We start from the raw sequence: 11,755 nt of genomic DNA on the forward strand, positions 1-11,755 counted from the left end.
TAACGCTGTAAGACAGAATATATAAAATATCTGATGATTTGAATGCTTTGATCTTTGCGTTAGAATCACATTTTCAGGCGCCCGGATAGCTCAGTGGGTAGAGCTGGCAACCCATGTACAGAGGCTGAGTCCTTGCTGCAGTGGCCCACGGTTTGAATCCGACCTGCGGCCCTTTGCTGCGTGTCATCCTCTCTCTCTGACCCCCTTTCCTGTCTATCTTCAGCTGTCACTATAATAAAGGCAATAAAAGCCCAAAAAATATACTTTTAAAAAAAACAATCACATTTGCTTTTTTTCTTCTTCTCCTTTATCTACTTTCTCTAGCTTCCTCTATTTGCGTCGACAACACAGGATGCATTTAGATATGCCAGTGACGCGAGAGTGAGATTGAAAAAAGTGACACTGAAAAAGAAAAACAACAAAGAAACAGAGTTGATCAGAGTTGGCGGTCGTAAACATTCTCGTGGTTTTCAAAGTCCTAAATACCTGCACCTGCTGTGCCTTCAGAGCTTCAGAGAAAAACCTGACATGTGATTTACAGTTGTAGTCAAAAAAAGCACTTACCGTGTTCTTTAAAAGTACAGTTAGAAATGACTCATGCTGAGTCCAGGAGATGGACTCCTGGAGTGAGACCCCCCAAAACAGACAGATGGACAGATGGGCTGCAGAACATGACACCACAACTCTTGTCAGCTCAGACAAACACACTGGACACTTCACAGGTGTGAGTGAAACGTAACAGGTAGCATGTATGTTCAGTGGGTGCAGAGGTTCAGAAACGCATCATGCAAACCCATTAAAATTCATTAAAAATGAGTCACTATCCGAACACAAAGCATAACTTTCTTTCACTTTCAGTTTCAAAGTTGATATAATTTATTTTCATTTGCTTCAATTTTAAACAATCTACATAAACTATTCCTGGTGATAAAAGAGTGTTTCGTTGTGGGAAGATGCAGGCTGAGGACTTGTTGATGCAAGAAAGAATTAAACAATTGGGCAAGAAGATGTGCTGCCAAATCTGCTTATGTAACAACACTATTAAAGTCCATTCACCTCAGGAGAAGAAAGTAAATCATCGGGTATGTGGCAGAAATGTTGAAATACTTGGATGTTCTCTGTCTTTTCACCCGTGACATGTCACTGATCGATCTGTACTTTTTTTGTGTGTGTCTGCGTTTGTCTGTGTGTGTCTGTGTGTATGTTCAAGACAAATTACTTTCATTTGTATTTGTGCTTGCGCAAGTCGCACTGCACACGTTTGTTGTTGGTGCAGGCTCACACAGGTTTGGGAAAGAACAGAGAAGTGAATGTGTATTGTAATGACATGTCAGGCATCCTGTGAGAGAGCGAGCTGTTGTGATCGGAGGGACACTTTGATCTGAGACCCTCTGAAGTCACCTTTCACTGCAAGCTGAGAGACCCTTACTCAAATACTTTGGCTTTCATACTCTGGTCCTCTCGGCTTGTTCTATCTTTCTCTTTAGTAGCTTCACACACACACACACACACACACACACACACACACACACACACACACACACATTGTTAGCCTTTGTGGCCTGTGAGAGAAGTCAATATGTGTCTATTGAGCTGTCAGTTGATGCTGCTCTGTGCGTCCCCTCCTGTCTGTCTGGTCTCCATGGCATCATCTATAAAAAACTGTCTGAGATCCAAAACACAGTGTGCACCATATGGAGCGAAATGTCTCAGACAGCACAAAATGATGAACACGGATAGATTTACACAAAAGTAAGTAAGTTTAGGGAGTGAAAACACTTTATAATTAGCATTTCTTATGTGCATTAATACCAAGTCTTTAAGACAGACATTGCCCACATTACTTACATAAAGGAGGATTTGTGCTTTACTTGTGATACTGGCTGGATGCAGTAAATCACAAGCGTAAAACACTGTTATTCTCCTTGAACTCTCCCTTTTCTATTCCTCACTCATTTTCATGATAAAGTGTGCTGTCAGCAGGTGGTTTTCTTTCCCACAGCTGTGTGATGAGGGGATATGTCTTCAATAAATGGAAGAAGAAAGAATAGAAAATACAAAACCAGACACTTATGCATATTATTCATGTTGCCCTGTGATTCACCAAAAAAAGTAGCAAAACTCGCCCTCAGTCTGTGTAAACATAAGCTTTTAAATGATTTCTGAATATATATTTTTATTGTGGAATTGCATTTAGTTCAGCTGTGTGTATTTGGCTTAAACAGATGTTTAAAGGTATTTCAGGTATTAAAGCATCAGAGTAACTCAGTGTGTGATATGTGCAAAATATAAGGCTCAGTTTTCATCTCAGATCTCTAAAACTTCTGCAATGCACACACACCAAAACTATGTATTTACTCATATAAGACAAACACATATGCACACTTATACACTGAAGTGTTTGCTCTGGAAGATGAAAGACAAACTGACTTCACATCTGCATCCCGTTAAATACGCTAATAATGCCCCTAAACACAGCAGTGAGGATGTACACACACACACACGCACACACACACACACCAGATTGGAAATTTCAGCAGTCTGTGTAAAGACAATTGTTTAGGGATTCACTTAGAAGATTCAGTGAGAAGAACTGAACTCTTTTCCAAACACACGCTGGGAGGTGAGCGTGTTGTGGTGTGTTATGTCCCTTTTGTCTATTTGTTAGAGCATCAATATAATGTAATGCATCGATGTAACGGAACAGTTTACGCACATGTGAGGTCTCTCCAGTTACACTCTCAGCTTTTAATTAATTTGGGCCAATGAAGTCTCTGAAAAAGCAAACCATGACTAAAAATAAACACGTGCGCAAAAATGTCTCCCGTTTCTCCTCTTAGCCTCAATAACAGCCACAAGGACCATGTTGAGCAGAGGGAACTGTATCCAGTGTTTGTCTGGTGGGCAAAATTGTGTTTCTTATTAGTTGACTTAAATAAATAAAGCAAATAAGTAAAGCAAAATCCACATCTTGTGAAGTTTGGAGGTCATGCCAAAAATATTCCATAACACACAGTAGAATGGTGTCAAATTACAGCAAATAAGAGGACTTTTTAAATGTTAGGTTAGACTCATGATAAAGTGTGTGTGTGTGTGTGTGTGTGTGTGTGTGTGCTGAGTGGGGGGGTAGTGATATAGTTTGACGCGTCAATTTCACCCGAGACCACCCCAATGAAACAGGAAACAAGGATTTTCTTACAAAATAAAAGCATATAACTCAACTATTGTGAAATAGACTCATCAATCACAAGCATATTTGGAAGAATGTACTTTATAATCGTATACTTTTCGTTTGGTTGTAATTTGATGCACTATATTAGTTGATAAATAGTCGTTACAACAACGCACATGCTCTTTCTCGCTTTTATTTCGCCATCACGACCGGATGTAGTAGTACCTGTTTTTCTGGCTCGCTTGACGAGTGGTTCGTAATTTAATATCCCGCCACGGTCCCGTCTGTCACAGCTCCTCTGGACTTTACTTCGTGCAGGATCAAACCTCAGCGGCATTATCGCAGAATGGATGTGAAGCTGTTGGCAGTCGTGGCTGCGCTCACGGTGATGATGATATATGTGCCTCCATCACAAGGTAAGAAATTGTTTTCTGGTTTGCAGTGTGTTGTTGGTTCAGGTTTATTTAGACTTTTTGGGGGTTTTTTTGCAGCTGTTATAATAAGTTGTAAAAATCCTTTTTTTGCCAGATTGAAACATTTGAGACATTTTGCATTTTTAGAAATAAAAACATCAGTGGAAGTTTAAATAAGCGTCTAACAGATATTTATTTTCCTTCCATAACTGTTGTCTTTTACTTCTTAAATAGCCTATAGAAATAACCCTGATAGGCCTTTGTGATTGTTGTTATGTTGTTAAATGTATGTTAATTCTAATTTTCGTGAAGTTTTAGTGACAAATCTATCCAAATATTCTGCAATTTAATTCAAATTGTCAGATTTAAATAACACACATATAAAATGCACATGTTGCCTGAATTAAATGTCAACCTCGTCATTTCGATACAAATATTATTTTCATCCCACAAATCTTGAGTTTCATGTATGAGAATGTTCTGGGTGAGAAAAAACATTTTCCGCCGCGCGTAAAGCGCCAACAGGCTTCACATGTGGCTCCCTGTCGGATCACCGCTCAACGTGTGTATTTGTTCTGCTCTTTGTTTTCATTTAATTACGGGCAAATGAGGCAGCTATAAGACAAAGCCGCAGCTAGTCTACATGGCGACATCAGTCACCCAACTTGAAGGTGTTGCTCCCTTTATTATGTTAATACCTTGAGATCATGTGTAAAAAACAATTAGCATAGAGGTTAATCTACAGCGGTGCTTCTCACCATCTGTTTTTGTGACCCGCAGTTTCCCCTTAGAAATACTGCAAGAAAAAGAAAATGATTCTGTTTTATCCTGCTTTGTACTCCACCAAAGGTGATACTAGACATAATTTAATGCATTTTAAAACACGGTTAACCTGTCTAACCCCGAGTTTTGTTTAAAACAGAAACCAAAGGCCATAAGAAAGAAAACATAGTACTATTTGTTTTTACAAATTCATCAACCGTGGAAATCTCTGTGTACCAACCTGAAAGCTTAGGGTTGTGAAGCAAAGTATTCACATCCATCATGATGTTTAAGGACTACACAGTCCACAGTTTAGTGTTTATGGGTCCAGGAGTCCTGGTATGTCCTCTACCTCTGTGTGTGTTCTGTTGGGAAAGCAAAAAAATAATTAAAAAAATCTCTAAACCATAAATATGTTATTTTGATTTAATGTGGGTACATTTTGGCGTCATCCTTCTACAACTCTAAACTCTCTAGATAAACAGGTACAGATAATGAATAGATGAATTCTTCTGCAAGGCTAAGTGCACAGTGCATGGGCTCTTTGCATGCATGAACACATTCCTGTAGATTTTTAGTGGCTCTGCATCAATGCTTCAACTTCTTAATCTGTCCAAGAGGTTGTTGTGGATGGATTGATGTGTTTTCTGTATCATTTTCAGCTCTAATTGGTTGTTGTAATAATGTTATTTATATTCAACAGAATTTATCTAGTAGTATCCCAGTTTCCTCAGGAGGTTGTTACCTTCATCTAATCTATGCTTTATTGCTTTCTTGCTTTCTTGCAAACATGCTTTGCTGTAAACGTGTAACTCACACTCATCTCCCTCTCTTTCTCAGCAAAGCCCATCAGTCTGGTGGAGAGATGCTACTGTCGTTCAACAGTCAACAATGTCCCACGAAGCTACATCCGAGAGCTCAGGTTCATCCACACGCCCAACTGCCCCTTCCAAGTGATGTGAGTATAATTTTGAATGCTTGCTTTAGTGAGTGGCACCCACACAAACACAGAATTGCACGTTTTCCACGCTGGATTTAAAACATAAGACAGGTTTCCTCCTCGTTGGACATTTCTCACCATCAATCTCAGAGAGGTGACAGGCCAGAGAAAAGATTTGTGCATGCATGTGTACACATACGCCCCTCTGTCACTCGCTTTCACACAGATGCAGTGAAAGCAGTTTTTACTACAGGCCCGCTGACGCATCCACAGGAAGTGCTCCATTTGAGTTTGAGTGAACGTGAAAGGGTGATGGAAATTGGATGCAGTTTTGTTTTCAACAGGAAAGCAATAATTGTGGGTTTAGTAATTGAGTTTGCTTCTCATTTGCTTGTCACGCAGCATTTCCTCCTCATCCAACCTTTAGGTCTGATCTCATTTATTGTTATGGCTCGTGTGGAGTAGATTTACAGATGAAAGTGTGCAGCTACACAAGCACAATGCAGTTGATCACAATGGAGCGGAAAACTTCAGGAACAGTTAAATGTTAGGAGTGGGAATTAAAATTGGCTGGTTTGACAAATACACACACAGGAAAAGGGAAAAGCTGATGTTTAGTTACTGAATAAAGGATGTGCGCCAGACGAGGCATGATCTTCCACATAGAGACATATGATCCAGTGTTGACCCATTCTGTAAATAACCACAGGGTTATGCTGGATTTAGAAAGTAGCCAGTAGCCACATGTTGAGAGATTGACTCCTCAACCTCCATGTTCAAATTTTTTTTGCACTGCACATTAATTAGGTTTGGAATAACAAACTAAAGGGATATATGATCTCTAAGAACTTCCTGAATGCATGTATTCTATAGCTGTACGAATATCTGCTGCGTCACATACAGGTTGAAAGAGTGATTGGTCACCACTGTGAAAGAGCTCTCTGCATGTGTCAAACATGACATGGCAGTGTTAATGTTAGTGTCAGTCTGTTAAAGAACAATGTGTTAAGACACCTGATGTTACTGACTTTGCATAATTCACCCTTTCATCTTCAACTGGGGCATAATTGGCCTGTACTGAACTCTTTTCCTTTTTTCTAATCAGTGCCAAGCTGAAGACAAATAAAGAGGTGTGTGTGAACCCAGAGGTCAGGTGGCTGCAGCAGTACCTGAAGAACGCTATAAACAAGTAAGTTCAAGAAAATCAGATTCTTTGCTTCGATGCACGGTTCTGTTGTTCTCTTGTCAGTTGCAAACCTCGAAACAGATATCGCATCTGGAGCACTGTAAAATCGCTTCCACTCTATAGAACTTTAAAGTAAGGAATGCAAAAGCACAAATGCACATTTGGACATCTATCAATGGTCCATTGTGAAAGTGACAGCTCCTAATTGCGAACCGATTTATAATGGAGCCCAAAACTCAAGACATGTTGGTGCATGACCAAGTGGGAGTAGAGACTGATTCCACTTTCACATACAGGAATCATGTTTCGTCTGCTCTTACTAGAGCACAGGTTTATTAAAATATGGACTTAAATATAAGTATAAGTATAAGTATAAATATTATACATCTGCTAAACAGATTTTTTAACTTCATACAGGCAAAAAAAAGGTGTAACTTCATAGAGTTACCATCCTCCTCAGTGTTAATGGAACAACAATCATATTAAAGTTTGTCTGAGATTGTGAGGGCTAAAAGTCACTGCCAATATCAACTGTCTCCTTCCTGCCCTTAGGACACTTTTCTAAAAAAAACGTTGGCACCATGAAGTTTATAGAAGGGATCAAGTTGCCATCCTGAACTCTATGCAGTCATATATTTCCAAGGATTTAGCACCCCTGTAGTGGTCAGATGAAACAAACTCTGCATTGTGGTGTGGAGACAGATAAAGATGCAAAAAAATTTAAATGAATGCACTCCTGCAATCACTGTCTCAATGAAGATGTTGATATTGCTGCTATGCTCTAGCCTCTGACACACACACTCAATACCCACTGACTGACCCGTCCACACTGCCGCAGTCAGACTGTCTGTCTCAGGATGATTGTGGGGCCCTTGACTTGTCGAGGTGTGAGCCTCTCTCTGCATAACAAAACAGCCCATGCAGAGAATAGATGGTGGTCATTTACAATGGATCAGACCTAATGTGTTTCCAATTACACATACAGTCAAAGGGGAGGGGGGGACAAACTTATTTACAATGTGTGTAAAAGCACACAGTTGTAAGTCATGCATTATGCTACTCTTTAGTCTGGTAAACAAGACCATGATTACCTTTTTATCAGTTGAAATGTGGCTCAGTACTATTCCAATGTCAATAATTAAACTGCCCACCCATGTTCAAGTGTTTACACTGTTAATATACAGTGCAGCGCTATGTGTATATCACCCACTTATTTGCAAAGGAATTTTCTGCAATATCACATATTTAGTACGAATTATCAAAACAAGTTTGGGGTTTATTCATGTACCAGAGATGAAGTGAAAAGTTTACAAAAAGCTTCTCTTGGAAGGAAAAAACCTGTCAACAAGTAGTTGGCTAACTGGCCAACTGACAGATGGGCTAAAAGCAGACTCATTAACCGGCTAAATCTGAATGCGGGAAAATTCAACTTTAATAGGCCGAGAGTACGTTTCTTGATTACAGGTCAACAAACATTTTGGTCTAGCAAACTTGAAGCAGCTGTTTTTGTTTGAGAATAGCAGAAGTGAATATATTCTGAATTTTAGCACTTTCCTGGCATCCAATCACAGCTGAACAAACACTCAAATACTTTTCTATATGGTGTTTACTAGTTGTATTTTCACAGCCAAGTGTTTGACCAGATAGACATGATACAAGTTTTTTGTCCCTCAGCAAGAGTTATTTATCAGTTCTTGTTGGTTTTGACAGAATTGGTAGCCAGCAACCATCTGTGTGTCAGTCAATCTATTTTGTTCTTATACCAAATTTGCTTTTCCCTTCCAGGATGAAGAAATCCAAACAGGCCAACTAAAAGCTTCTGCAGAGATGCTCCTGAGCCATCACAGCTATTGAACGTGTGATATGAGATCATCTGGTATGTTGTACAGCACTTATCCCGGCTGCCACGCTGCGGCCTTATGCATGGAATAAACCTACAACTCTTTACTATGAACACCAATCCACCAGCCCCGTCGCCGACTTCACCATCACCACTCTCATCACTTATAGAAATCATAGATGTTATTAGTGCAAAGTGCAATTATATCTGTGAGTGTATGTTTTTCTAACTATAATGTATATACTTTTTTGTTAATGGACTTCAACAGTAAAGAGCTATTTTTGGAGATTTTCTTGTCCTTCTGGCCTCTCTGTCATTTAGAAAAAGGGATCAACCTGGGGGTCAAAGTGTTCAAGGGGGAGAGATGTAGGTCAGCGGGAGGGTTTTCTCCATAACAAACATGAGTCAACATCCCACTTGTAAGTAGTAGAGTCCTGTAGACCACTGAGCCAGGAGATTTATTATAACTAATCCTTAACATGAGATCTGCTTATCCTTATTGTCTCTGATTTTAAATTGTACACAATGATGAAGAACAATGTATAGTTTCTCTTCCAAAAACAAAAGAATGGGCAGAGGCGCAGAGTTTGCCAAGTTGTATTTCATGTTTCAAGTTAATTGGCACCATGGGATTTCAATGGATGCCAGCTACCCCAAGACTGAATATAAGATGTATAAAAGATCCTAGTAAAATGGCAATTACAATGTTTTTGTGATGGAAATTAGGATGCCAAAATAGCTTGAGCATTTCCTGAGCTGCTCTGTGGCTGTGATTACACGACCCTTTGTTACCCAGCATGTCTGCTTTTTTCACTCTTAAGAGAAAAGCTGAACATCTGGATCCCAAACACTTTTAATTGAGCAAGCAATAAGTCAAATTTTACTGGAATTAGAAAGCTTTTTCACTAAAGAAGAAATTGTGCAAACAAATTCTGACACAGCTGTATTACTAAATTCATGTTAAAACGATTTTGTTATGTCAGCTGGATTCGAACTGAAATAACTCCAGTATGACTGTCCATTTCGAAGAAGGGTGTACAGCAATTAGAATAGCAGTTACCACATCGAGAGCCACAGCAGAGAAAATAGTACTGTAGTACCCTTACTGACAATTAATAGATGTTTGTGTCTACCCACAACTGTCATGCAGATAGCAATGCACTTTATATCTGATGTATTCAAGTTCTAACAACAAAATTTACTATTACTCACTAAGTCTGACCATTAAATTCTGTCTGTTGTATTTACTTTTTATGTTAATCGTGCTGTTTCCATTCTGTTCTTTTTGATCATTGAATGTGTAGCTGCATTTAACTGTCAAAGTCTAGGAGTCATCTATTCATTTAAATCTCCTTGTCATATGTAAAATTAATATTATACAAATGTTTTATTTTTGTACTCTTTTATGCATTTATATATTAAATCTAAACATTTAAATGAAGGATCTGCACTCTTACAATTGAGTTGTCCAGCCAACATTTTTACTGTTAAAGGGAATGTTATGGTTAGTATTTGAATGTATGCCTTCATATATGTGTTTAAAGACTATCATCATAAATGCACACACTTATACCCACAGATGCACACACACACACACACACACACACACACACACACACACACACACACACACACACACACACACACACACACACAAGTATTTAGTTAAATGACTCTTATACTCAGTGTGGAACAAGCTTTTCCATTCCCAACTCACAGCTGCTGTAATCTTACTGTACTAGCGGATCAGAGGGTAAATCTTAAGACTTTGATGTGAGAACATGTGTTTAGCTTTACTCACAAGGGCAAACGCGAGGCAAGGACAATAATCCTGCCTGTTATTTAACTATTAACTCAACAAGCGACCATTAGGAAAAAAAATTAGCTAAAAGGGATGAACTTTTAACTTCCCTCTAAGGGCATTATGTGAGGCGGAGCACAGAAGTATATGTGATGAGAGTGGTCCGCTGATTGAAACATCAGGGAGAGATAAATGGCTGTGAATGACATTCCACAACCCATTTTGCTGTGTTTACTGATCAGCTTTGAAGTCCGGTTTAAGACCTTTAAGGATAAAAGGAGAGTCAGCAGCACTCTTTGTGGGAGATAAAGCTTTTGATTTAGCAACTGATTTAGCGCTAGTGTGCCCATTTGAAGTGGAAATTAATCAGATATAATCACTGTATGAACTGATTGTTTTAATCTGATATCACTGCAGGAATCTGCAGGTAGCAATAAGTATTTTCCTCTCCAATAATGTGAAGATTAGGCAGCTTGTCACATCTTATCAGTCATACAGAGGATAGATCCTCTTATCTTTCAATGTCAGCAACTACTTGTACTCTGAGTAAATCATTTGTTCACTGAGAATATTTTAAATTAAACTTTATAAGACAAATTTGCCTTCTATCATCACTGTTTAATCATGCACTTACCTGTGTGGCTACATTATCTGGGTGGGTTGCACAAAAACATACAATTACAACATGCCCTCAAATGAAAAGCAGTTGCTTGTAATAGTTGAGAACTCATTGTGTTCTTGGAATTGCTGCCAACATCCACCAGTTAAACCATGCAGGTGGTGTGACTGGTGCCACGAAGCCTGAGATGCAGCGAAAGGGAGAAGTAAAAGGTTGAACTTTAGATTTTATGTGCTTTTACCTGTAAATGGAAAATGAGAAAATAAAATGCGAGAAATGTCTGAAAACATGCTCGTAAAACTAGGTCATTCATATAAAATGTGTTGTGTCTGAGAAACGGAACAGCTAATGTAAACATGAAAAGAAGTTTCTTTAACAAAAAAAGATTACATGGAAAGTAAATGAGATGTGTTAAATCCATAATGCATCTGCACATCAAGTTTACTGAAGTGTAACAGAACAACATGATTAAATGACTAATTGGCAGATTTACACAAGTGATCTTATTCAGTAGCATGTTGGAACTTGATGTTGTGTCTCACAAATTCATCGAACCAAACTTGCGAGACAAGAACACAGATCTAATCAACTGTGAGTCATTGCTACTTTGAAGATAAAGAAAATTCCAGAAACAGCAAATTTCCTGCCCAAAAAAGTGAATTAAAATCTGTGCTGCAAGACTGTGTTTTATAATATTGTGAAAAATATTCAGAAAAATAATAAAACCAGAAGGCTACTCATCACCTTGGTATGAGCTGTACAGTCAGTGCTGTACTGATTTACTCAAAGCCTGAGGAATGTACAAGACAAGAGAAGACATATGAAATTCATATTCAGTATTGCCTTCAAAATTCTGTTGGGGTTTTGGAGTTCAACCACAATGTCAGACAAAAAACTGACACCTTGACAGACGAATAAAGATTTGTCATGTGAAATGCAAGGAATGACACAGAAATAAGGGACGAGTGAAGCGTATGTGCTCATTCAGCTTACAGTACATATTCCCTACATCTTTAGCTGTA

General features: G+C 38.7%; 1 protein-coding gene across 1 annotated transcript; it reads left to right on the forward strand.

Annotated features, from left to right (window-relative positions):
- The first annotated feature begins 3,428 nt into the window (after nt 1-3,428).
- On the forward strand, nt 3,429-10,711 carry cxcl12a (chemokine (C-X-C motif) ligand 12a (stromal cell-derived factor 1)). The gene is made up of 4 exons (XM_051417757.1): nt 3,429-3,588; nt 5,188-5,305; nt 6,393-6,476; nt 8,259-10,711. The coding sequence occupies exons 1-4, from the start codon at nt 3,519-3,521 to the stop codon at nt 8,284-8,286; spliced, it is 300 nt and encodes a 99-aa protein (XP_051273717.1). The 5' UTR covers nt 3,429-3,518; the 3' UTR covers nt 8,287-10,711.
- Nucleotides 10,712-11,755: the final 1,044 nt, after the last annotated feature.

The sequence above is a fragment of the Dicentrarchus labrax genome, unplaced genomic scaffold (assembly GCF_905237075.1).
Source record: "Dicentrarchus labrax unplaced genomic scaffold, dlabrax2021, whole genome shotgun sequence".
In the NCBI taxonomy this organism is placed as follows: Eukaryota; Metazoa; Chordata; class Actinopteri; family Moronidae; genus Dicentrarchus; species Dicentrarchus labrax.

What these genes read in the sequence shown, in the direction of transcription:
- cxcl12a (XM_051417757.1), top strand. Translation starts at nt 3,519, where the DNA reads ATGGATGTGAAGCTGTTGGCAGTCGTGGCTGCGCTCACGGTGATGATG. An exon ending in ATATGTGCCTCCATCACAAG is followed by an intron (nt 3,589 to 5,187) that starts GTAAGAAATTGT and finishes TCTCTTTCTCAG; the next exon opens with CAAAGCCCATCAGTCTGGTG. An exon ending in AACTGCCCCTTCCAAGTGAT is followed by an intron (nt 5,306 to 6,392) that starts GTGAGTATAATT and finishes TTTTCTAATCAG; the next exon opens with TGCCAAGCTGAAGACAAATA.